General features: G+C 33.5%; 1 protein-coding gene across 2 annotated transcripts; it reads left to right on the top strand.

The window, feature by feature from the left end:
• On the top strand, positions 13,707 to 27,042 carry LOC109350194. 2 transcript variants are annotated; one of them, XM_019591363.1, is made up of 24 exons: positions 13,707 to 13,820; positions 15,738 to 15,871; positions 16,599 to 16,683; positions 17,023 to 17,076; positions 17,263 to 17,351; positions 17,438 to 17,541; positions 17,987 to 18,056; positions 18,156 to 18,546; positions 18,847 to 19,170; positions 19,382 to 19,585; positions 20,183 to 20,278; positions 20,392 to 20,452; positions 20,540 to 20,667; positions 21,343 to 21,589; positions 21,781 to 21,896; positions 21,997 to 22,118; positions 22,600 to 22,723; positions 22,800 to 22,858; positions 23,557 to 23,653; positions 23,735 to 23,924; positions 24,263 to 24,364; positions 25,535 to 25,656; positions 26,609 to 26,668; positions 26,770 to 27,042. In XM_019591363.1, exons 1-24 carry the CDS (start codon positions 13,779 to 13,781, stop codon positions 26,869 to 26,871), a joined length of 3,123 nt encoding a protein of 1,040 aa, XP_019446908.1. In that variant the 5' UTR covers positions 13,707 to 13,778; the 3' UTR covers positions 26,872 to 27,042. The 2 variants fall into 2 exon arrangements, with proteins under 2 accessions (XP_019446908.1, XP_019446907.1); XM_019591362.1 differs by having other exon boundaries at positions 21,754 to 21,896.

Genomic DNA, 27,568 nt, shown 5'->3' with positions numbered 1-27,568 from the left:
GTGTTATATTATGCCCATGCAGTGATATTGTCTGACTGTAAGAGGCTTGGCTTGAGAATCGTCCAGGGTGATTCAGCTATGGTTCTTAGTGGTGCTGAGAAGTATTATATGCCCATGTAGCAAGATCGTCTAGTCATAAGAGGCTTGGCTTGAGAGCCGTCCAGGGTGATTCAGCGATGGTTCATAGTGGTGCTGAGGTTTATTCTGTGTGGTTTAAATGTTAAGATCAGGTCCCACTACAAGCATTCTCGATGGGAGATGTCTTAGGATGGGCAGATCGTTATAAAAAATGGATTAAAATATTTAATTTGCTAACTTCGGTTAGTGTGCATATTCATTGTGAATAATGAAGTAATAGAGAGGAAATTTATGGGAGACGAACGAGCCCCGAGATGTTGAGAAGGACGGCGATGGTGGTGATTCGTCAACAAAGTCTTGAGGGAGAGTCTAGGTGAGACGAGTCACGTGTATTCCTGGTTGAGGTATTCTTTTGGATCGGATAGTGCTCACAGCGCAAACTAGACGATCTCTAACAACCCCTCTTTGAAATCAGGATCGATGAGAAGGATGCCCAGAAAGTGTTTGATACGACACCATCCTGAAATGGACAGTTTCGTTGGAACATATCGACCAAATATATATCCTTGCGAGGAATAATTTTTTATGCGATCAAATCGGCTTGTTATAGGACATGTACTCTCGATTATTTCCGAATAGTTATTGGAAGGATAATGGTGTAAGGATGGTGGACATATGCATAGCATGCATATATGGTATTTATCGATATTGATTCTAAAATCATAAGTTTTATACTTCATTCATCATTAATATATGTGTGTATGATCATATGATATTTTTGTACTTATTCTTTGTCTTGAGGTGATATTCTATGTAATTCCATGGCGTCAAAGATAAGTTTTTCATTAGATGTTTTACTCCCTCTCTTTCTTTCTGGTGTACTCGTATACATCTATGTTTAGATGGACAAATCGACAATGATCAGGGGCTACCGCTTTACCATGTCACAGGAGGGGGCATGGAGCGTTGAAGGAAAAAGATACACCTACATTGTTCCCTGCGACCTGGAATTGGATCACGTATGTGATGGCTCTATGTTGCATCTCCCATCACATTATGCAATTTGGGAAGCATTGTTTACCCTACGAGAGCGAAGGTCTGTACCTGTTGGTCCATCCGCACCATTTGAGGCACGAGGAAGATCCGAGGTTGTCAAGACCTGGCCCCAACCAAAATTCTCATCTACTAACTCAACGCTAAGAGGGATGGAAGGAGCAGGCATGGCTACTTCATCGGGGCCTAGGTGGTACACCCTGGACTCTTCGATGGATTAGGAAGTAGATGATGTGGTGGAGGACGAGGGCGATGGCTATCTAGAGTTAATTTGCATAGAGGATTTGGTGGAGGAAGACCCGAGTGAGGTTTCTAGTGCACCACCGGTCTAGGAGATCCTTTCTTTATTTTGATATGGAACATGTGTAGGGTACTTTTGTAATGTCGACGCCCCCGACATTATTTTATTTTTATTTTTTATTTTTAGTCTTTGTTAGAGGCGAAGAATAGACTTCGCCTTGTATTTTTTAAACCATGATGTACGTATTACAAATTCAAGAATTGGTTAATGAGAAGTATTCAGAAAAGAATTGTATTTCGTTCAAGTACATTTTAAGTATTAAGAAATTATTTTCGCAAAGGTTTGAAAATGTGACGTCTTGAAAGAGGATAGATAAAATGGAGAAAAAAATGATTTGTAAGTTATATGTTACATAAAAGAAAACAAATTTACACATTTTTCCAAGAGATTAAATATAGTAATTATGAAATGATTTTTGGGGCGTTACACCTCACCCATATCTTTCATATCAAAGATCTTTGGAAGGAATTGTTTCACCTCATATAGCATTTCATTATCATTAGTTACTAACAAAATATCATCCCCATATAAAACAAGGAAACATATCTTACTCCCACTAATCTTTGGTATATACATTGATCCATTACATTCTCTTCAAAACCGAATGACGTGATGACATCATTGACCTTTAAATACCATTGGTGGGAGGCTTGTTTCAAACTGTAAATGGATTTATTGAGTTTGCAGACTAAATGCTCACCATCTCTAGAGGAGAATCCTTCGGGTTATTTCATGTAAATCTTCTCCTCTAGATCTCCGTTAAGGAAGACCATTTTCACATCCATTTGATATAGCTCAAAATCAAAGTGAGCTACTAATGTCATAATCGTGCAAAGATAATCTTTCTTTGATACAAGAGAAAATGTATATGTGTAATCGATTTCTTCTCTTTGACTAAACCATTTTTCTACAAGTCTTACTTTATGTCTCTCGATGTTGCCTTGTGAGTCTTTCTTTATTTTAAAAACCCATGTACACCCAATGGCTTTTACACCATCTAGTAACTCGACGAGATCCCAGACTTTATTAGTTGCCATAGATTTCATCTCTTCAATCATGGCCTTGTGCCATAAGTTAGATTCTTTATAACTTCCAGCTTATGAAAACATTTCAAGGTCATTCTCGGCTCCAACGTTGCATTCAATTTCTTTCAAGTACACATCATAAATACTAGAAATTGTTGGTCTCCTTATTCTAGTAGGTCTTCTTAATGTTGCATCATTTTCTTGAGGAACTAGTTGTTCAACATTATCTTGATTAACAACTTGATCTAAAAGATCAATATCATTTATTCGTGGAACTTCAATAACTGGTTGTTTTACATACGTTTGAATTTGAGTTGTATGCATGATAATCAGTCTATCACTTAAACTAGAAGGTTGATCTTCATTGTGATCTAACACAGAGACTAAGTCATGCAGCTGGTTATAACACCTATATTTTTTTTAATCTGAATTATGATTTTGCTTAGTGTATTAAATTGATCTTTATTATATAATTGAGAATATGTGTGTATTTAAAACATGGTACTAAAGTGTAATGTTTTTTTAAATCTATTCAAATAATTTTAGAACATTCGTAGGAGATTTTGAATATGAGTATGATATAATATATTTAAGAGTAGTAACATAGTTAGATTGATTAAATTATAAGATTGTTATTAATTTATCAATCCAAATTGTCTTATGACTAATATAAATTATTAGAATAATAATAATAGAGAATATCTTTATTAATTGATTAAAATAAAAATATAGCACTATTTTATTAATACTCTTATATCATAAGCATATTTAACTATTTCAATTGATATAAAAGTAAAAATAAAAAATAAAAAATCCATTTTCCCCCTTTTCTCTACAATCAGAACATAACATTGGGGAGGAGAAGGAGGAGAAGAAGAAAAGTGGTGAGTCATTATCTTCTTCCTCCTTGTTTTTCTTTTCCTTTATCTCATTCTCTTTTTTTCTCTCTTTCTTTCTCTACTCCTCTCTACCTTCTATTGAGTGAAGGTGTAGCAAAATTGTGAGTTCCTTTTTGTTGGTATTTTTGTTTTCTTCTCCATTTTTAGGATGCATGTTTACATTAGCATCAACAATAGAACATATGATGACCATTGTATCTTAATCTATCATTTATAACTATTATTTCACATGATTATAGTGACTTTATGTTGATTAGGGATAGTTTTTCCCTATTATGTTTAGTTTCTAATAATACACTGATTTTATGTTAAATTGGTGTGTGTATATATATGTATATATATAATTTTACATATTCATGGAGACTAAATTACAATGTTACATTTAGTGGTATCAGAGCGGGGTTGATCCTATCAGGCTTAGGTTATGGCCTTACATACTTCTATTGGGTGACTCTGATTGGTGTGATTATTTTTAATGGTTTTGTTGGGTCCTTTGGTATTGTTATTTTATATTAAATGCATTATTGCTAATGTATGTGTGTTCATAGGAATAACATGGCCAACAATGCTGCTATTCTGGCACAAATTGCGGGTATCCTCCAAGCCATGTATCATAATCAGAATCAAGTTCCAGCTGCTTACCGAGGGCTTGATGAATTTTGTAGATGCAACCATCCTTCCTTCATCGGAGGATATGCCCCCGATGATGCTAATAAGTGGATCCAAGAATTGGAGAGGATCTTCAGAGCAATGACATGTACTGATGCACAGATGGTGACCTTTGCCACATACATGTTGAAGGAAGAAGCAGAAAATTGGTGGGAATATGTTAGAAGACAATTAGAAGCAGAACAACGAGTTCCTACCTGGGTGTTTTTCAAGGAGAAGTTCTTACAGAAATATTTTCCTGATGATCTAAGGAGAAAGAAGGAAATGGAATTCCTCCAATTGGAGCAAGGAAGCATGTATGTAGGAGAGTATGCAGCAAAATTTGAGGAGCTTGCCAAATTCTCCCCGTACTATAATCAGAACCCGGATGAACGCTCTAAATGTGTAAAATTTGAGAGCGGTCTCAGGCCGGAATTGAAAAAGGTGTTTGGCCACTAGGAGATTCGTGATTTCCCAACCCTTGTGAATAAGTGTCGCATTTATGAAGATGATTCCAAGGCCGAACAAGATGCAGTGAGGAGTGTAGTTCCCCCAAAGAGTTATGGTCCCCAGCGAAATATTATGCAAAATCGGGGAAAAGAAAAAATGCAGCAAATCAACCGCAAGCCTTACCGTCCACCATCTCGACACACAGGGTCTACCTTTAGGCCCCAAAACTCTCAGCAGGTTTTTGGAAATCAGTTCCAACAACAAAATAGAGCTCATTAGTGTAACAAATGTCGCCGTTATCACCATGGATTAATGTGCCCAAGAATAGGTAGTGGATGCTACCATTGCCAGGACCCAGGACATTTCAAAAAGGATTGCACCAAGCTGAAACAAGAGATGAACTCCATGATTGCTTCTAGACCCAGGAAGAAGGGTCAAGTTTTTATCATGAGTGGGACTAAGGTTACTCGCTCAGAAGATTTGATTCAAGGTACGTGCTTTATTAATGAAGTTCCTTTAATTGTGTTGTATGATTCAGGTGCAACCCATTCATTTATATTTATCAATTGTGTGAAGCAATTGGGGCTACCCATTGACTCTTTACCATTTGATTTGATTGTTTCTACTCCAACCGGTGCACCTGTAGTGGCATCTATGTTATGTATGAATTGTCTTGTTGTCATCAATGGCATGACATTTTTTATTGACTTGATTTGCTTGCCCATGTCTGATTTGGATGTAATTTTGGGAATGGACTGGTTGTCTGCAAACCATGTTCTCTTAAATTGCTTTGACAAAACTTTAGTCTTTCAAACTCGAGACGGCTCCGTCTTGGATCAAGATGGATTGAAATTTATGACTGCCAATCAAGTAAAGACATCCTTGAATGAAGGAGTTTTTGCATATATTCTCTTATCTTCTTTGAAAGTTGAGGTTGATCAAAAAATCATTCAAGTGCCAGTAGTTTCTGAATTTCCGAAAGTTTTTCCATATGACATACCCGGATTGCCACCACTACGAGAGGTTGAGTTCACTATTGATTTAGTTCCTGGAGCTGGGCCTATTTCAATAGCTCCATATAGAATGGCTCCTAAAGAGTTAAAAGAATTTAAGTCACAATTGGAAGATTTATTGAAGAAACAATTTATCCGACCAAGTGTATCTCCTTGGGGTGCTCCTGTTCTGTTTGTAAAGAAAAAGGATGGTAGCATGAGGTTATGCACAGATTATCGGCAATTGAATAAAGTGACAATAAAGAACAAGTACCCTCTTCCCAGAATTGATGATTTAATGGATCAACTTAGAGGAGCTTCAATATTCTCTAAGGTTGACCTTAGATCGGGTTATTATCAAATTCGTGTCAGGTCGGAAGATGTTCCAAAGACGGCTTTCAGAACGCGTTACGGACATTTTGAGTACCTTGTGATGCCATTTGGTGTAACAAATGCTCCTGCGGTGTTTATGGATTACATGAATAGAATATTTCATCGCTTTTTGGATTCATTTGTAGTGGTCTTCATAGATGATATCCTTATATACTCCAAGGACAAAGAAGAACATGCAACACACCTTAGGATTGTTTTGAAGACTTTGAAGGATAAAAAATTATACGCTAAATTGTTTAAGTGTGAATTTTGGCTTGAGAAAGTGAATTTCCTTGGACATGTGATCTCCAATGAAGGAATTGTAGTGGATCCTGCAAAAGTAGAAGCAGTAATGGAATGGGCTACTCCAACTAGTGTGACAGAGATTAGAAGTTTTCTTGGATTAGCTGGTTATTATAGGAGATTCATAGAAGGATTCTCAAGGTTGGCGCTGCCTTTGACCCAATTGACTAGGAAGGGAAAACCGTTTGTTTGGACTGTGAAGTGTGAAGACAGTTTCCAAGAATTGAATAAGAGGTTGACTTCATCACCGGTGTTGACTCTTCCAAGCCCCAACATTAATTTTAATGTGTATTGTGATGCATCCAAGCAAGGTTTAGGTTGTTTGCTGATGTAGGATAAGAAGGTGGTATCTTATGCATCAAGGCAGTTGAAGCCTCATGAGCAAAACTATCCTACCCATGATCTTGAATTAGAAGTTGTGGTCTTTGCTCTCAAGATTTGGAGACATCACTTGTATGGTGTGAGATTTGAGGTTTTCAGTGATCATAAAAGTTTGAAGTATCTTTTCGATCACAAGGAGCTGAATATGAGACAAAGGAGATGGATGGAATTTCTCAAGGATTATGACTTTGGACTTCAATATCACCCCGGAAAAGTGAATGTGGTAGCTGATGCTTTAAGCAGAAAGTCTCTACACATGTCTGCACTTATGGTGAAAGAGTTGAAGCTAATCGAAGAGTTTAGAGACTTGAACCTAGCGATTCGAATGAATCCAAAGGGTATGACCTTGGGTATGCTTACAATTACCAATGACTTCTTGAATAATATACGAGAGCTTCAGTCATCCGACCAGATACTTCAAGGCAAAAAGGCTTTGTCCATAGAAGGGAAAGAGACAGAGTTCCAAGAATGAAGAGACGGGATCTTAAGGTTCAAGGATCGAATTTGTGTACCTCAAGATCTAGAACTACGGAGACTGATTTTGGATGAATCCCATAAAAGCAAGATGAGCATTCATCCTGGAGCTACCAAGATATATCAAGACTTGAAGAAGATGTTTTGGTGGTCGGGCATGAAGAGAGAAGTGACTGAGTATGTATTTGCTTGTTTAGTGTGCCAAAAAAGCAAAGATTGAGCATCAAAGACCTGGTGGAGAATTACAACCCCTAGATGTTCCAATTTGGAAGTGGGATAGCATAGCCATGGATTTTGTTACAAGTTTTCCTAAAACTCGAGCGGGCTATGATTCTATTTGGGTTATAATTGATAGATTGTCTAAGTCTGCTCATCTTATTCCAATCAACATCAGGTATCCTTTGGATAAGTTGGCTCACTTATACATCAAGGAGATTGTTAGACTACATGGTGTTACATCAAGTATCATATCCGATAGAGATCCATGTTTCATATCAAACTTCTGGAATAGTTTGCAAGCGGCTTTGGGTATGAAGTTAAAGTTGAGTTCAGCCTATCATCCACAAACTGATGGACAATCAGAAAGGACAATTCAATCGTTGGAGGATCTTCTTAGAGCTTGTGTGCTAGAACAACCTGGAAGTTGGGATCAATTTTTGCCTTTGATTGAATTTACTTACAACAATAGTTATCACTCCAGCATTGGAATGGCACCCTTTGAAGCTTTGTATGGAAGGAAGTGTAGGACTCATTTGTGTTGGTTTGAAACAGGTGACCATCTAGTGTTGGGCCCCGAGATGGTACAACAAACTACAGAGAAGATCAAGATGATAAGGGAAAACATGAAGATTGCTCAAAGTAGGCAGAAGAGCTATTTTGACAAAAGGAGAAAGCCCCTTGACTTTAATGAAGGTGATCATGTTTTCATGAGAGTAGTCCCGACTACTGGAATTGGTAGGATCCTAAAATCTCGAAAGCTTACCCCTAGATTCATTGGTCCTTTCCAAATACTTAAGAAGATTGGTCCTGTCGCGTATCAGATCGCATTACCTCCGATTCTTTCAAACCTTCATGATGTATTCCATGTATCACAACTTCGGATGTACATTTCTGATCCTTCACATGTGATTGAACCGGATGTGATACAACTGAAAGAGAATCTTACTTTCAAGACGCTACCTGTGAGGATAGTTGATTGTAGTGTGAAGCAGTTGTAGTTCATCGAACAAAAGGCACGTTGGATTATGTACATTCTGACTTGTGGGGTCCTTCCCAAGTACCTTATAACGCCTATATTTTTCCTAATATGAATTAGGATTTTTGCTTAGTGTATTAAATTGATTTTTATTATATAATTGAGAATATATGTGTATTTAAAACATTGTACTAAAGTGTAATTTTTTCTTTTTTTAAATCTATTCATATATTTTTAGAACATGAGATTTTGAATATGAGTATGATATAATATATTTAGGATTAGTAGCATAGTTAGATTGATTCTTTTAAATTATAAGATTTGTTATAGGTTTATCAATCCAAATTGCCTTATGACTAATATAAATTTTTGGAATAATAACAATAAGAAATGTATTTAGTAATTGATTAAAATAGAATATAATAATATGTTATTAATATTCTTATATGATAATTATATATGCATATTTCAATTGATTTAAAAAGAGTTAAGAAAAATAAAAATAAAAGGATTGTCCCTTTCTTTGGGGAGGAACCAGAACGTAACATTGGGGAGGAGGAGAAGAAGAAAAGTGGTGAGTCATTATCTTCTTCCTCCATTGTTTTTCTTTTCCTTTCTCTCATTCTCTTTCTTTATCTCTTTCCTTCTCTACTCCTCTCTACCTTCTATTGAGTGAAGGTGTAGCAAAAAGGTGAGTTCCTTTTGTTGGTATTTTGTTTTCTCTTCTCCAGTTTTTAGGATGCATGTTTATATTAGCATCAACAATAGAACATAGATGATAATTGTATGTTAATCTATCATTTATAGATACTATTTCACATGATTATAGTGACTTTATGTTAATTAGGGTTAGTTTTTCCCCATTCTGTTTAGTTTCTAATAATACACTGATTTTATGTTAAATTGGTGTGTATGTATATATATATATATAATTTTACATATTCATGGGGACTAAATTACAATGTTACATGAGTTTATGTGCAAAAATGGGTTATCAAGATAACTCTTGTTTGGGTCTAGCTACTGACCAAGTTTTTATGAGGTTTGAGTACCTCTATTAATTAGTATTGGGTATGCTATGATGATGTTAATGTCATCAGTAATTGGTTCTAGTGTTGGAGGAACACGAGTAAGCTTACGTGGAGCACAAGCATCTAACCATAATACTCAAGGTAAGAGAGACTTTATTCTTGGCCTTTGTGGTTTTGGTCTTTGTGTCATAGTATGGTCCGATGACCTCAAAGTCAGATGCAAGCTTGTATTACATTTGTTTTGTTTTGTATAATAATCAATGTTAAGAATAGTATAGTTAGTAAACTCATATTGGTTAATGATGTGATAGATTATGTGAATGTTGTGATACCCTAGGTATATGTTTGTTAATAGTGTGAATGTTGTGTTTGGTATAAATTTATAATTAATTCTAATTATCTTGATTGGTAGTTGATGTAGTTGAAAGGAAATGACTGTTGTTGCTGTTACATACACTTACATATGTACATAAAAATGGAAATGTAGTTACAGTACATGAATAAAATGTGTTGGGCATACATTCATCATACCATTGGAGAAAGGTTTGTGGTGGAATGGAAAGATTCAAGAGAGGAATATCTTAGGAAATGAATAGGGGTGGTTAATGATGGTGATTCATCATGAAAACCTTGAGGGTTGCTTGGGTAGGATAGTCCAGTGATGGTCCAGGCTGATCCCCTGTAGATGAGGATAGCCTTGCTTAACCAAGTGATTTCTGACACCCCTTTGAGTTATCTAGATCGGTGAGAGAGCTCTTGATATGAATAGGTGTACTTATTGTATTATGTCATACAGGATGTCTTGTACTCCTGATTGCTTTCCAAAAGGAGTTGACTTGAAAAATAATGGGAGTTGAGTTGAAAAGTAAAAGGTTGAATATGGATCCACATGCATTGCATTTGATATTGAACTAGTTAGTGATACATTGAATAATAATGCACCATGTTCATGATACTGAGTTCTATGTTTAGGAAATGTTATATGTTTATTTTATGATGTGATTGTTTGTATTATGTTATAATCATTTATGTTGTATCATATTGTTTATGATGTGTTATATGATCGTACAGATAACAAGCAACATTTCTCCCTAAGAGATGGTAGAGGATGAGGTTCCTATTAGCATAGAAATATAGTGTTGATGTGTGATTGGAATGATACGATGGATACTTGGTATTTTGGAAGACTGTTAAATGAGTTACCTTAGGTGTTATGTTCTTGTGTTATGTTTTTGTATGTCCTGGGTACCTTATTGTAAGATGACGTTAACTTATGATACCCTGATAGGAACACAAGTTTTAAATCACTTGGAGATACTATAAATTATTTCTATGTATGCAACTAAAACTAACTAGGAATTGCATTTTCTATAAACTTCTTTGGATCATAGTTATTATGTAGTTGTTTTAGGTAAAACATGTTATCTATGACTTTTAGTCATGGCACTTTGATGGATACTATCACATGTGCTTTTATTATGTTGCTTTAGAATGATAAAAGTATTCATAAGTAAATATTTATACTTAGTCATGAAATGAGGACAATTATTCTTGGAAAATAATTTATTTGTTCACATAATTCTAGAGAATGAACTCTGATTACTGAAGTTTTAAAAGTATATTGTCATGTGCTTTGCGTCATTGTTTTAATTAGAAACTCATAATTATTGAACATATCTACAATGAATAAAACATATAAAGGGATGAATTCATGGACATAACTACTTGAGTTCAGAAATAATAAAAAAATTAACTTTTTATTTATTTCAAGAAAAAAAAAAGAATCGGGTTGTTACACTGGTCACTCTCACTAATCAAGTCATCCTCAAGAAATTTTGCATTTCTTCATTCCACAATCCTAGTATTGTGAGACAGACAATAGAACCTATAATCCTTGGACTTTTAGGCATATTGAATGAAATACCCACTAAAAGTCCTAGGATCTAGTTTCTTTTCTTATGGATTATAGATTCTAATCTCAGACAGACATCCCCAAATGGGTAGATGTCACAAACTAGGGTTCCAACCTTTGAATAACTAAAAAGTCATCTTTAAAACAGCTTTGGATGGAACTCGGTTCAATATATACACATCTATCTTTGGTGCTTCAATCCACAAGATACTTTGATCTTTATGAACATAACGTAGATGCGATTAAATCGCTCTCACTTTTCATAGAGATCAACCTGATTTAGAGTACTCACCTCGGTGATTGTAGGTAGTTTCAACTTTCTTATACCATAATCAATGTACGTTCATCCTAAATGAAGGAGAACTTTTTCCTTCTAGACCTTAAAATTGTCACCAATGAGTTCGGGAACATCAACTTTCACATCAGAGAAACTAACAAGTTGAATATCTACAAATTAAAAAATATATGAACAACATGTTTAATAAATTTGTTTTGAAGAAAATAATCATATCATGTTTTACCAATGTAAATCATGTTTCCAATGAATATAGAGACATAAAACTTGCATGTGGGATAAAGTTTTAATTCCATTATATTCATGCAATGATGATAAAACTATCAAATTGAAAATAATTATATTATGTTTTACCAATGTAAAACATGTTTACAATGAATATAGAGACATAAAACTAGCATGTGGGCTAAACTTCTAATTCCATTATAGTTACACAATGATGATAAAACTATCAAATTGAAAATAACTAAATCATTTTTTACCAATGTAAATCATGTTTCCAAGTAATATAGAGGCATAAAACTTGCTTGTGGGCTAACGTTCTAATTTCGTTATATTCACGCAATGATGATAAAACTGTCAAAGTATGTTTCGTTTCCTAATGCCTTGGGTTGATTAGGAAATATAATTTGTTATTTTATCCCAATTAAATATAGGAAAATTTAATAAAATGTCATCCGGGATGACCTTTATTAGACCATGCATAATCAATCAAAATAATATTCTATGTGACTAACACAGTTTTTTAATAATTAAAGATGTTATGGCTACTCTTTAATCAAAAATAGCATCATATTGTGACTAACACATGAACAAACATTCATACAGCATGTGCAAAACTACAATAATAATGATATTTATAAGCCAAAGAAATCATTATCAATCATCCAGCACATAACAAAACAATTGAAAATATTCATAAACTACTATGACTTAAATTAGTTATTTCGTTTTTAGGTCCATAATCCACAATCATATAATTTACGATGCGCACCAAAAAGACAATTTTTTTGCATTATAGATTTTTTTCTTACTCCAATAGAAATTAAGAGACTTGAAATAAGGTTAGCATTGCAAACGGAAATAATACTAGCATTTTGGTGTAACACATGAAAAGAAACATTGTCCTCCAACGAAAAAACAAAAAGAAATTGATAAACAATGTAAATTAAAGTGATAAAATTTATAAAGAAAGCAAAAGTAAATCATTTGATTTCTTTGACCCTGATACCAAATGTTAGAAGTAGACATGATCTAAAAGAGTTCTAAATCATATGAACACGAAAATCGGAAGCAAAAAGGATCGAGTTACATCCCGCCATTATTGCGTTTTCTAGCAAGTTTCGGAATCCAACTCTAGAGAGTGATCTCAAGGTTCTTCTAAGCTCTTGCTCTCACCCTTAGATGGTGTTGGTTTTTCTGAATATGTGAGTAAGCTTAGGGACCCAAAATGTTTGAATTAATAGTCACATAATCATCAATGGACAATATTACAATTAATGGTAATTGATTGATTCCGACAATTAAATGTACTTTTATATTTGGTATGAAAATGTTTGTTTAATGAACCATATTAATGGAGATTATTTCCATTAATATTATAATTAATATGGAAATAATGAAGATTATTTTCATTGATATCATAATTAATATGAAAATATTCTTACAATGTATTGAATCAGAAATCAAAACAATAACACAAACAAAGAAGAAGTAGCAATATCATATATTCCAATAAAAACTCATATAACAATCTAACTCATACGTCAAACAATATCATATATTTCAACACAATGTTGATATCATTCAATGTACAAAAGTAAACAATAGAAGGGACTCCTATTGTGTAACATACCAGAAGCTTTAGAGTACTTTCTCTATCAATTGTGTAACATACCAGAAGTGATCATCACTAGGAAGTCACGCGAATGGAAGGGGTTGCTGGTTTTTCCCTTGTGAAAGAAACGTAAATGAAGGAAATCTAGGAATAACAGATAAGGTTAATAAGATTTTTTTAATTAAAGACTACAATATAATTTATTAAAATATTAAAGGGTAAAATTGAAAAGTGAATTATTGAAATTTAATTTTACTTTCTATACACTACTCAAGTAGTAGCTTTTTGATAAGTAGTCTTAAAACATTATAAACTCCTTCCTACATCAAAAAGTACTCTAAAGCTTTGTTAAACATTGTGAAATTTAGCTTATGTATGGTTCTATCTTATTTAAACCACTTGGTTTGTCTTTTCCATGATATATGGTGTAAAGTAAGAAACTGCAATCATAATTCAACTACTCTTTATCTCTCCTAAAGTCATATATATCAGTTCTATCTCTCTCTGTTTCTGAGTCTCAGATCCTCTAACAATGTTTGTGAAGAAGCTAGTAGAGAAAGCTTCTATAATCAAGGTACTCCATTTTCATTTCTCTTTTTTCCTTTCTATTTATATATATATACATGTAATCTCATTCATTAATAATCACTTACTTTGCTGAAAAAACTGTGGCTTTTGTGAACCCAAAAGTATAATACATACTTCAGCATCAATTTTTGTTGTTGTTATGAATCTAGATTTTGTTTTGATTTGATTTTCCTGAAACAACTTTGGTATTAGTAAAGTGTTACATTTTAAAATACAAAAATTCATGGCTTTGGATACCATCATTATCATTATTCTATTCCTGGGTTAAGCTGCTTAATTTTTTAATTATAATGGATCAACTGAAAATTAGTATAATATACTAATATGTGAAAATTTATATACAATCATTATATTATTTATCATTTATTTATATTTCTTAAGAATTAATTATGATTAATTGTGAATGATGTAATAACAATGTATAAAACTTATACGTGTATATATTTTTTTCTCCACAAATATTCTGATAGTGACTGTCTAGTAAAAAAAAAGTGATTCAAATAAATAGTCGATAATGCAGAAAGTGAAAATAAATCTTTGTACTGATAGTAATAAATATTACAATTGAGATGTACTTTTATATTGCAGATCTTTTCATTAATAAAATGCATGTGTGAAATTTAGAGTTTTAGATACCCTTGAGTTTTTCTTAGTTTTCTTTTTGGTTCGCTTGAGTATACTACTTGTAAAGTTAATTTATTTCTTTGGTCCAAAAATAAGTTAATTTGTGATACAAAAAATTGTTTTCAATAACTAAAATATTTAACTTCCTTAAATATTATTAACTTTAAAATAGTGCTAAAATTATCATATGAAAATTTTGAAAGCAATGGACGTTATTTATGGTCGGTGGTATTATTAATGAGGTCTCTGTGTGGACCCATGCTAGTGTGCTAGATGGTGGAACCATGTCTCTGAATGGATTACTGTTGCTAATAAATATTATTTTATATCCTAAGATTAATTGTCTGAATCATGTTTTTAAGATTTATTTGAATTAAAGACATTTAATTTTAAATTTTTAATATATTATTAATTATTAAGATTTGGTTGAGATTATTATCATCATATAATAATTTATTGAGAGTGACAGACATGTACATCAAAAAAGAATAATTTCTTACTTATTAAGTAAGGGAAAACTGTTTGCAGTAACAAAAATATAATAATTTACCTGGGTTGTAGGACTTAAGTCAGAAGTTTCATAAATCATAAATAAAAATGGAGTCACATTTTGTTGTCTTAAATTATGTACATTTTATTTTTTTATTAGTAAAAAGTAAGATATGAATTAAATGTTTTTTTATCAGAATAAAATTACATATAGAATGATATAAATTTTAGGAGTGAAGCTGAAGAGTGAAATGACACTTTTCTAAAGATGACACAAACAAAGAAAAATTAATCAGGTTTACTTTTTTTTAGTGTCTAATAATGAAATAAAATAATATTGAAATGACTTTATTCTAACCTTACTCCACTAAACAATATTATATATATATATATATATATTAAGATCTACCAACAAGGGTCCAATTATATAAAACTTTGTTGGATCCAAAGATATTGTATAATATTAAAGGTAGAGATTCGGTTCCTTGGAATGAGAGAACCCAAAAAAAATAGTTCCTGAGGAATAAGCATTGATTAAAAATGTATATTATTTAAGATCTTCCCTTAAAACTAAATACCTCTCACACAAGGAAAATTGGTAAACTTTCTTTGATAGATTGAAAATTAATCACAAAAATGTAACATGAAAGAATTTTATGCAAATAAATAATAGCTTTTGAGCAAATAATGTCCAAATTAATTGCTTATATTTGTGCAAAACCAACCATATCATAAGAAGCTATATACAAGTTTAGAACACTAAACATTGAAGTTTTGTATTTGCATGCAGCCTAGTGGAAATTCATTAGATGGGTTAAAAGCTAGTGATGTAGATCCACATTTGGTATTTCATCAAGGGGTACCTTCAAGATGTACCAAATTTGCCTATGACAACATTCACAAGATCCTCTCTCTTTCTACAAAGTATGTCCCACCATGCCATTTCTTGAAATTGTTTCATAAGTTGAATAAATTGCTATTTTGGTAGTGTCATTGATGATTGAATACTATTGTGGAGGAAGATTGTGTAGATGTGTTTTCCTCTAGGAGATCAGGAAAAAACGGTAGGAGAAATGATTAAGAAAGACTTACAGATCAATGCTTTGTCGATGAACATGATTTATGATAGAGCATTATGGTGCCGTTCGACCCATGTAGCTGAACTGTTAATATTGCATCTCAAAATCGGTTAGCAATGAGAGGAGTAGTCTAATAGGTAGTTAAACCATGTCTAGGATGATGAGGCAGACGATAGACGATAAACCGATTAGCAATGAAGGGTTGCCTTTGACCCATGATTAAATGGCATCTTTTCATCTCAAGACCAATTGACAATGAGAGGAGTAGCCCAATAGATACTTAAATCATGCCTAGGATGACGAGACAGATAATGTGAGACTTACTTTCTAACACGAACGACGTCATAATGTTCCATAAGTTGAATAAATTGCATGCTTGGTTGTTGTTTCTTATCAACTTTTCGACGCAGTCTAACCTATGTTAACTTCTTACATGTATAGAAAGTGTTATGCGCGAAACTTATGGAAATGGCACCATTTGAACAAGCTTGTTGGGTTCTTCAATATGCTGGTTTTCATATGATTGAAAGAGGTTAAAACTGATCTTTTTTTGTTGTTTATTTTTCCGAAAGAGATGGCCGGATTAAACTATTCGGAGAAGATAATGGCCAAGCCTTACTTGAATCCAGTGAAGCAGTTCCTAGCAAGTTCTTGCAGGTTATGTTCCTTTCCTTTTCATCATCAATTGCATTGCAAAAAAAAAGGCGTTTTTCCTTTTTACCGAAGATGTTAAAGTGATATGCACTGCTAATGTAAAGAGTTTCAAACCGAAATCCACGAATATTTTGAGACAGTTTCTTGTAAGAGAGAGTAACGATAAATATTGTTTTGCCAAAATATAAGCAGGTATCTTTGAGAGGTAGCATTAGATACTGATTTGTCAAAATCGATGTCGATGTTAGCGAAAAATCTCATTTACATCAATAATGCATACCAATTAATCTCTTTTAAGTACGCCTCTGTTTTAACAATACTTTGATGTTAATATGCATGCAGTTCATCCAGAACCAAGGTATCCTTATAAATGTCACCTCCAATAATCATATTGAGGCAAGTATACCTATGGACTTATTTGTATATTTTTAGATTTTCTTCTGCTTTCATTACCATCAGGTATTTTCACTACTAAGATTATCGATGTCGATATTTATGTTTAATACTATGATTAATGATGCCAATATGTTTGAGCACAGTTTATTCAGAATATTGATTGTCCTAGAGAAATTTCACACTCAGGTTTGGGACATAGACAAGAAACTGTTGTCTGACGTGTACGTCGTTAAAGAAATCGTTTCCTTCGCTGTCATTCACCATAGCCTATATATGTAAGTAATGTGTCTAATTTAGAATAATCTGTCAAGAAGATTCTTTTTGAAGGAACTTCTATATGAACATGAATTTTCCTTGACAGATATATTGGAGATTCTATTGGTAATATTTCAGTTTTGAAGCTTGATCGCGAACCATGGAAAATAATACAGATGAAATACACCATACCCCTCTCAGCTTCCTATGGTAAGATACATATTTTCGCCTTCTTTTTTTCTTTTCTTTTCATCTTTTACTCGTGAGTCGTATGTAGAATATGTACCATTGATTCTTCAAACCGACATTTTGATTTGAAAAATAAAGCGTGCATGGTAATGGTTATATGATATGTTGTTATTGAATATGGTCAGTACTTCAGAAACAAATAGAAACCACACAAGAAATGCAAATATGTACTTTGAAACTTTGAAACTGTATCTCATTCATATAGTTGTAACATATAATGGATACTTTGAAATTGTATCTTATTACTCGAAATAGAAACCGCGCAAGAAATGCAAGCGCGTTTTCATTTGTTTGTCACCTTAATTACGCAAGCCGGTGCTTCTCTATGACAGTCTCCACCCCTCCCTCCCTAATTTCGCTCTTAAAAGTACGTTATCATTTGAAGTTCCATAATCATATTGTATAGGGAATTCGGAAGTGTCCGATGATACTGCAGTGACACATATACTGCCTCAACCAGCAGCCGAAAGTAGGAGGTGATCCCTACAAACCCTGCCATCTTTTATGATCTTTCTGTAAATCTAAATTTGTAGTTAAGTAAATTCGTACGCATGTTCTCGTGTGTTACAATGCAGGGTTCTCATAGTGTTTAGAAATGGCCAAATAGTATTATGGGATATTCGCGAGAGCAAATCTGTTTTCAGAACTGGTGGAAATATGTCACAACCACTGTATAATGAAACAAAGAAAGTAACTTCTGCGTGTTGGGCGTGTCCTTTCGGAAGTAAAGTGGTTGTCGGGTACAACAATGGAGAGCTCTTCATTTGGAGCATCACTTCTCTAAACATAGGAAATGGTTCAGCGTCTGATTGTAGCAGCCAAAACACTCCTTCGCTCAAACTTAACTTAGGATATAAGTCTGACAAAATTTCCATCGGATCAATTAAATGGGTTTATGCCGAAGGAAAAGCTACTCGACTCTATGTCATGGGAGCTTCTGACAATGCATCTTCAAACTTGTTGCAGGTATTTGAATGTTGCACTCGAATTATTTAACAAAATATCTTGTTCTAGGACAAATTCATTTGAATATTTTCCATATCTATATCATCCTTTAAATACTTTTTAAGAAATAAAGCAACAATTCAAGTTCCCTATTACAAGTTAGATGAAGTACTGATTTTCAGAAGGTTTAGGTTATCCTAACTTTGTTCAATGAACTTCAACTAGGTGTAACTTTCTAGTTCAAATAACATCTGCATCTTTTTTTGTATACTTTAGACCTCGAGTGAAACTATATCAATGGTATATGATTATATGAGGCAGGTAGTGTTGTTGAATGAGCTTACGGAATCTCGCACAATAAAGTCGGGACTTCATTTGCCTGAATGTTGTATTGACATGGAGATAATATCAACTTCGAGTGAGCAAAGCAAGCAACAGCATGATTTTTTACTTATGCTCGGGAAGTCAGGCCGTGTATACCAGTATGATGATAGTTTGATCGAAAAGTACCTTCTACAGAGTCAGTCTAAGTCCACGCCCTCAATTCTGAAGGAAGTCGTTGTGAAGATACCGATGACAGATTCAAGCATCACAACAGCAAAATTCATCTCCAACAATCCCAGTGAGTTAAATTCTAATGAGGAGGTAATAGGACTAAGAAACTATAATTGATTAATTGTCCTTGGAATATTCATTATCTTTATAATCTAACAACAACAACGACAATGACTAAGCCTTAATCCCAGTAGATTGAGTCGGCTACATGGATCGAACGGCGCCATATTGTTCTATCATAAATCATGCAACATTTGTATATAAATATATTGATTGTCATTTTCTTTTCTATGGTCAATAGTATTACAAACAGCTGGTAAAAAATTATCCACTGCTTATTCCTGCTGAGACAATCCAAAAAGAAGGGATTAGCCCGAGTTCTGCCAAATTTACGGGATTTTCGAAAGTTCAAAACTTGTACATAACTGGACATAGCAATGGAGCCATAAACTTCTGGGATGCTTCTTGTCCCTTTTTCACCCCAATTTTACAATTAAGGCAACAGGTAACATTTTTATCAGATATGTATTTTGCTTTCAAGTTCTGTACTTTTACCCGAAAGAGACTATTAGTTTGTACCCAAATGTTAGCTTGACTATCTTCCACTTTGTCATTATACAAAAGTTTCCTACAAAAATAAGTGAAGGGGTCATTTTGTCTTCTCTTTCACTCAAAAAGATAAGAATATCTCACAGTTTAGGAAAAGAAGCTGCTTTCATGTATGTAAAACTTCAATCAACTTATGTTTCTAGCAAATGAAAGTTTTTTATTGTAAGGGCTAATTAAGGGGACGTAGGCACAATTGGTCGAACATCCTTACCAAATTCCTTGTGTTATTCTCTCTTTTCCTTATTCTCTTTTACTATTTGATGCGCGCTTGATTCCATGAAGTCCTGTTCAAACTAGCAGTGAGTTTATAATGAAATTTATAAGTATGTTTAGATGTTTATAAGGGTCTATAGCAAAGTATGTTATATATGAGTCCTTGTTAATTTATGAGCTCTAGCAAGCTATAGGTGAATTAAAGGTAGAAATTATTTATTCCATGTATTTTAGAAAATAGTCAGCATTTACATTTTTTGTTTCTTCCATCTTAATGCAGAGTGAAAATGACTTTTCTTTAAGTGGCATACCCTTGACGGCGTTATATTTTGATTGCAACTCTCCTCTTCTTGTTTCTGGTGACCAAAGCGGAACGGTAAGGTTCCTTCGGTTATGATTATAGTAAAATGTGATGATTGTCTTTTCTTTCTTTCTTTTTTATTTCATATTTATGGTATGCATCTCATAACTCATAAACATGATTTACAGGTTCGCGTCTTTAGATTCAAACCCGAACCATACGCTACCAACAGCTTCATGTCGCTTACTGGTATCACACTGCATACGACTTTTGTGTAGTGATTAAAAAGGCTAGCACATTTCATAATCAAATTCCATTTCCATTCCTCTATTGCAGGTAGTACAAAGAAAGGGAATGATCATATAATCCACAGTGTGAAACTTGTAAAGATTAATGGTGCCATACTTTCTATGAACATAAATCACTGCTCAACACTTCTTGCTGTGGGTTCTGATCAAGGACATGTGAGATAATTTTATAGCATCTTCTTCATTTGTAAATGTGATTTTAGCTCATTGTCCCAATTTTTCAAAGAAATGGATTCATCTAAAAGAATTTTTGAAGAATATATGCCAGTTTTTACGTTATGCCTCATTCTCTTAGGCAAGATTTAAATACTTGTTGGGAAATTCTTCTAATTGGCAATTGATTTTGATATGAAACCTTAATATGGCATGATAGCCAGAGCCTAACTTCTTTCTGGTTGTCATGGGCCAAAAGATGCGCTTTAATCATGGGTCAAAGGTAACTCTTCGCCTAGTCCGACAGAATTCTGTGGATGAAACATGTTAGGAAGTAAGTCACACATCGTCTACCTAATTCTCTTAGGCATGATTTATATACCAACTATCAAGGATGATTTAGCATAATAAAAATGCAGCATATGTGCAACTTGCTAGTGGATTTTGTAAGACTTGTAAAGCTTGAGATTCACATTTGTTGTGTCCTTGGGTCACTTCTTTGTAATTTCTTAATAATTTATTACTTAACGCCAATTGTTACTTCAGATTTGATGAATAATTATCAGATAGTGTGAAGAACTAGCTACATTTTTGTTCCTCATGCTTTGAGATTATAGTCATTTATTGTCTATGCTAAGTAATTTATGCAGCTATTTATGTTAATCCAATTTGTTGCAGGTTTCAGTTTTTAACATAGATGAGGCCACTTTGATATATCAGAAGCATATTCCAAGTGAAATTTCAGCTGGTATCATCTCTCTGCAGTTCCAAATCTGCAAGTTGCATGGTTTCGAGAAAAACATTTTAGCAGTCGGAACAAAGGACTCGTCTTTTCTGGCACTCGATAGTGAAACCGGAAACACACTGAGCTCTGGAAATGTTCATCCTAAGAAGCCCTCTAGAGCTCTACTTATGCAGGTGTTAGGTAAGTGTTTGAAAAACTAACACAATGATCATTTATCAATAACTTCTTAGTATAGGTGATCCCAATGCTTATTCTCTTTAGCATCAATAGCTCAATACTATTTTTGATCGATCGAAGGAAATTATCGAAAAGCGTAAAAGTTATTATTATATTATGGTACACAGATGGACAAGGTGAATCAAATACTAAAGATGGAATAGACTTAAGAGAAGGAATTCATAATGAGGATTCAACAACAAAGCAAATGTATATTCTGCTTTGTTCTGAGAAAGCTTTATATGTCTATTCATTAGTGCATGCTGTTCAGGTAATGAATGATTTATATATAGGAATCATTAGAAATCATGAATAACTAGAAATCATGGACATAAGTTGATGATTGCATAACACTTTTTCTTATGCTTCAGGGAATTAAAAAGGTACTTCACAAGAAGTTTCATTCCTCTTCATGTTGCTGGGCATCAATATTTTATGGACCCTCTGATGTTGGCATTGTGCTCCTTTTCACTAATGGACAAGTAGAATTAAGGTGGTAAATTTTTCCATTTTGCCTTGTAGAATAAGAGAAAGTAGCAAATGGTTGTTTTCTAGTCCTACAAATACTTTGTATCTTTTTTAAATAAACACTGACTTATTGTTAGTTATTCCATGGACTTAAATATTGTAATAGTTGAATTTTATCATTCATCTATGAAGCAAGAAATATGTTTTCCTTGTTGGTCAAAACCAAAACATCAAATTATTTCTTAGGTAATTGCATGTCAAATACGGGTGCACATCTGTTTTCCTATAAGTTATGTCACTGCATATGCCATCAACTATGGTTGGTCAGAAAAATAGTAAATTATTAATTTTTTAACTTAAATACATTTTTTTAACAAATCACAGACTAATGGTACATGCAGCGGCACAACTTGTGGGACAGCAGATGTTCTCCGGTAAAATACTTCATATGACTGTTTCTTCTGTCAATAATGATTTAACACATAGACATCTATTTCAAATGATAGGTGTTTGCCAGAGTTATCACTTATTGTGGAGACATCAATTAGAGGTTTCACTTATTCACCTCCAACATTGAAGTCATTTTCTGACAGCAACATATGTTGTTCATCCAAAGGAGATATTGTTTTGGTATGATCCTAGTATTTTTCCTAGTACAAGTTTCTGTAGATGTTTGATTTTGAATTAACTCAACTTCCATTCATAGGTGAATGGTGACCAAGAAATTTTTGTCATCTCTTTGTTGGTCCAAAGAAATATTTTCAGGTATATAATATATCTATATATATCTTACTATACAGAAAGTTTCTGCATGGCTATTGGAAATAATATCCTCACATGGAAAGGTTGTTGGACCAGACCACGAACGAGAACGAGGAGCCTCCAACCATCGGGAAGTTTCGTTGTTATTGGTTATGAGAAGAGTGAGAGCCACAAGTGAGACAACATGTCTTGAACCAAAACTTCAAGGCAATGGTTCAATGAGTCTTTTACACTTATAAACTCTTTCACTCATCCCCTCATATCCAATGTACTTCACACTTGAATAAAACCAACAATCTCCCATTCAAGTGTGGGTACCACACACTTATAGGTTCACTCACTATTAAGTCCACCATGTCTCAGCCGAACCACCGGCTTTGATACCATTAGTTGGACCCAACCACGACCAGTCTACCTTCCAACCACTGGGGAGTTCAATTGTTATCGGGGCATGAAAAGAGTGAGAGCCACAAATGAGACACCACGTCTTGAACTAAAACCTCAAGGCAATGGTTCCATAGGTCTTTTCCACTTATAAACTTATTCACTCCTCCCATAATATCCAATGTACTTCACACTTGAATAAACTCAACAATGATATGTATAGACTTTTTTCACGAAGTTGCAACTGGAAATGAGAAATGGTAGTGATATTGCCTATTAGCATTCTCTATTTTATGTTTTGTTTAACTTCATTTCAGGCTTTTGGACTTTGCTAGCTGCATCTACAAGAAAGAAAAGATGCTTTCAGAAGAAGAGCTTGTTTCTGACCCAGTCGTTCATAAGGAAAAGAAAAAGGTACACAACAGCTTTTTAAGAAACTGTCGAACTTAATTATCGATGCCTGAAGGTGTTTGATCTTGTCTTCTGGCTTCCCAGGGTATATTCAGCTCCATTATCAAAGATATTACTGGCAGTAAAGAAAAGCATGTGCCCGTCATGGAATCCGAAGATTCTAAAGAGAGTATCCAAGAACTGTCACTGATCTTTTCAAATGAAAATTTTCCATGTGATGCTGATAGTAATGAGAACCTGATTGTTGATGAAGAAGAGGTTGAATTAAACATAGGTATGAAAGTGCCATTGATATTTGCTACTGAATATTACTTAATATGTTTGGCCTTCAAAGAAGACACGGGAACTTCGCCATTTGTGTTAATGAATCCACGGTATTTTTTATTGGCGGCCTGACTCTACTAGACAAAAAGCGGGAGCCTTATGCATTAGGTCGTCCTGACTATGCTAGATAAAATGTGCAAATTTTGCAAAACATGACTGCTTCCTTAGGAAGTTCTACCGGTTCTCCATATCTTAACTGGGCATCTATGTCTATGTTGCATTTTTCTGTCATATATTGCTTGATCTTGAGATAACAGATTTGAGGTTTTCTCGTTTTCTCGTGTATAGATGACATTGATCTAGACGATGATGAAGGAAAACACAAAGAACATAGTATATTGGGAGGTCTTAGTAAGAAGAAATTGGCTGGAAAATTTCAGGCTTTAAAAGGTATGATAATGAATATACTTTTATTTAAGTTAATTATTTTACTTTTGATCATCACTTTTGAACAGTTTGGGATGAAACATGTGCACATAAATGGAATCATGAATAAGCCAAGAGCTCTTTATGGATTCCAATTAAAATGACATAAGATAATTTTTGCTGATATTGATCACTCATGTTTTATCACTTGGTTCGTGGCAAAATAAAAATTCTTGCTAAACTGAACACTTTTAGGCATAAAAAGTATAATAAAATAAACTAAGGTAATATTTAGCATTACTATAACTCAATGCAGTAGGTAGCCATAATTGAAAAGTGAAAAAAATGTAATACTTTTAATATGCTATATTCTATGAAGTAATGAAATCCAATATATGTTCTATAACTTCTTTGGGAAAATACGAGTTCGGGTTTTTTAAGGTATAATCAAGGCTATCTCATCACCCTATGGATAAAAAACTAATTTCTTTTGATGGGCGTGACTGCTCCTCCAAGAAGTGTGACTCAAGAATCGAACCATTGACTTTTTGGTCTATCTGGAGATCCAATGGGGTCTTGCACTACTAGACCAACGTCTTGTTTGTATATGAGCTAAGGTATTCGTATGTTTTATTAAAAAAAAGGATATAGGAGATTTATTTTCAAGGAAACACCAACCGCTCATTAGTCTCCCGGAGTTCTCGAAGTTTATCCTCTAGGTTGTTCTAGTTCTTTTCTGCATATAGACACTGCATTTCCCTGATTCCCTTCATTACTTTCTCTTGTTTTATATAACAGCAGCATGCAAGTTTCAACCTATGAACTCCTTCAAACTATCCAAACCCCAAACTACTAGTTCATTCATAGTGACTTGCATAAAGGAATAGTTGAACAAAATGGTGGGTGGACCTCGAAATCTCGAAACCGGAAGGAATTATGTTGGATGCCTTAAAATCAGGATAAAGAAATTTCATTACATATCTCACATGCTGCTACTTTTCTAGTAATGCAGACATTACATTCTCAACTCCGAAAGCGAAAACTGCATTATCGATATATAGTAAACTGCAAATTTGATCAAACGGGAGCGCATTTTATGAACCAACAATGTCCTAAGAGGCATCTAAATTCACTGAAGATTATTAATGTGTTAGTCCTAATGGAAGCTAAATTTGTTGACCATGTAATATGCAGGAAAATTCAAAGAAATGAAGGGCAACAATCAGAAAACAGCCGATAAGGAAGAGCAACATGATGATCAAGCTGGATCGGTCGATCAAATTAAGAAGAAATATGGGTTTTCTTCTTCTTCCACTGTAAGTATATATCCACAATATATGGAGTATTTGTTAATGGCGGTATAGTTTCGATCATTATCGAGAAGCATAAATCTATGATTTATCATCTAATGAATTGAGGTTTTTTATCAGCATGTAAGTTGTCTTGTTCAACTTGTTAATGATGTATCTAATGGTTGGAAACATTTCAAGAACCTGATAGAAAGTATCTTATATAATTAGAGTGGATTAGCATAGCATATAGTTTAATGGTATGAAATGACAAAGTACTTGCAATGCTGCAATGTCCAAATTTCAGAGTGGAAAACACTCAATCAACCACTCATGATTTATGGACTTGTTCATATACCATCAATTCTAAAAAAATCGATTTACTTAAAATGAAAACGATACCACGTCATATATTTAGGTGGCGTTTGATATACGTAGAGAAAAATCATATGTGAAATGATTAAGAAAGACTTAGAGATCGAGGGAGCATATTTGTTGTCTTACAAAGTGCCGTCACTACGTGTGTCACTTGCTGTGATTGCTTGAAAAAATATATATTTAAGTTAAAAGTTTAATAATTAAGTGTTTTTCTGACCGATCACAGCAAATGACACATGAAGTTATACATATTTTGGGACACGAGATGTGCTCTGTGAGATTAATGTTTTGTCAAATGAACATGATTTATGATAGAGCATTATAGCATTGTTCGACCCATGTAGTCAACCCCACCTAGTGACATAGAGGCTTTTTTGTTGTGGTTTGAACACATGCATGAACAAAACATTAATTCTATTCTATATTTAGTGTATTTTATAAATAGAACAAAACAAGACATTCCGGTTAAAGTGAGACATTTTGGTTTTACTAAAAGAGTGCAACCATAGAGTAATAATATAGATAAAATTTTGCATATATACAAAAACTTAATATATATTTTTCTGAAAGTTTGAAACATTCAATCATAATGTCTGTGCAGGAAACAAGTGTTGCAAAATTGGCAGAAAACAAGTTGAAAGAGAACATTAACAAATTGCAGGTAACTTTTTTGTTGAAAAAACAATAAAAATTAATTTTTAAGCCTAACCCACAGGAAATTTTCTCAAACTTATTTGTGACATTATTCTTCTGATTTGGTAGGGTATTAACCTTAGAACAACAGAAATGGAAGATACAGCAAAGTCATTTTCAGCATTGGCAAATGAAGTGCTTAGAAAAGCTGAAGAGGATAGACAAAGTTGATAAGACCTATAAGCAAATTGATTAGACTTTACATTATAAACTTTTTATGCTTTTTACCTTGACTTTTCTGTCAGATTTGCACATATTTTTATACTGTATTTAAGTTTGTTCAAAGTTATTTTGTTTTGTTTAACACTGAGATGGAGCACAGAAGCTTTAATTTTGGATTGATATTAAGTGCTTCAATTATCCAAATTACATATTCAATAGATTTTAAGATCAGACTCTTGCTTATATTGTTAGTTGCACAAGAAATTGTTCATGATACATGCACATGTTATCCATAAATGTATATGTAAAAGAGCAAAACTTGTCTAGAGACATATATAATTTATAATATTTGGAGACAAATATATTTATGATTTTGTGTTATCATTTATGACTAAATTTTAATTAGAATTAAATTTATAATATGTTGTCAAAATTTTATTGGTTGTCTCTACATACGTATATCCATACTCCATACACAAGTTTTTCTTTAAAAAAACTTGTATGAAGTTTCACATATAATATTTGGAGATAAATACATTTATATTTGTGATGTTATATGAAAAATAGAACTCCCAGATAATAATCCTAATCAAATATTTTTAATTGGGTTCATCAAGGACCTTCAGCCAACAAAAAAGACAGTTCATTCAATATGGTTAGGACTAATCAATTGGATAATACAGATACATAAGAGTTACTAGTTACT

The sequence above is a fragment of the Lupinus angustifolius genome, chromosome LG06, assembly GCF_001865875.1.
Source record: "Lupinus angustifolius cultivar Tanjil chromosome LG06, LupAngTanjil_v1.0, whole genome shotgun sequence".
NCBI lineage: Eukaryota > Viridiplantae > Streptophyta > Magnoliopsida > Fabales > Fabaceae > Lupinus > Lupinus angustifolius.
Note: the sequence above shows the minus strand (reverse complement) of the source record. Positions and strands in the feature narration are given on the sequence as shown.

Excerpts from the sequence above, each read along its gene's own strand:
- LOC109350194 (XM_019591362.1), top strand. The coding sequence starts at position 13,779 with ATGTTTGTGAAGAAGCTAGTAGAGAAAGCTTCTATAATCAAG. Across the intron at positions 13,821-15,737 it reads AGAAAGCTTCTATAATCAAG|CCTAGTGGAAATTCATTAGA; the intron begins GTACTCCATTTT and ends ATTTGCATGCAG. Across the intron at positions 18,547-18,846 it reads CATCTTCAAACTTGTTGCAG|GTAGTGTTGTTGAATGAGCT; the intron begins GTATTTGAATGT and ends TATATGAGGCAG.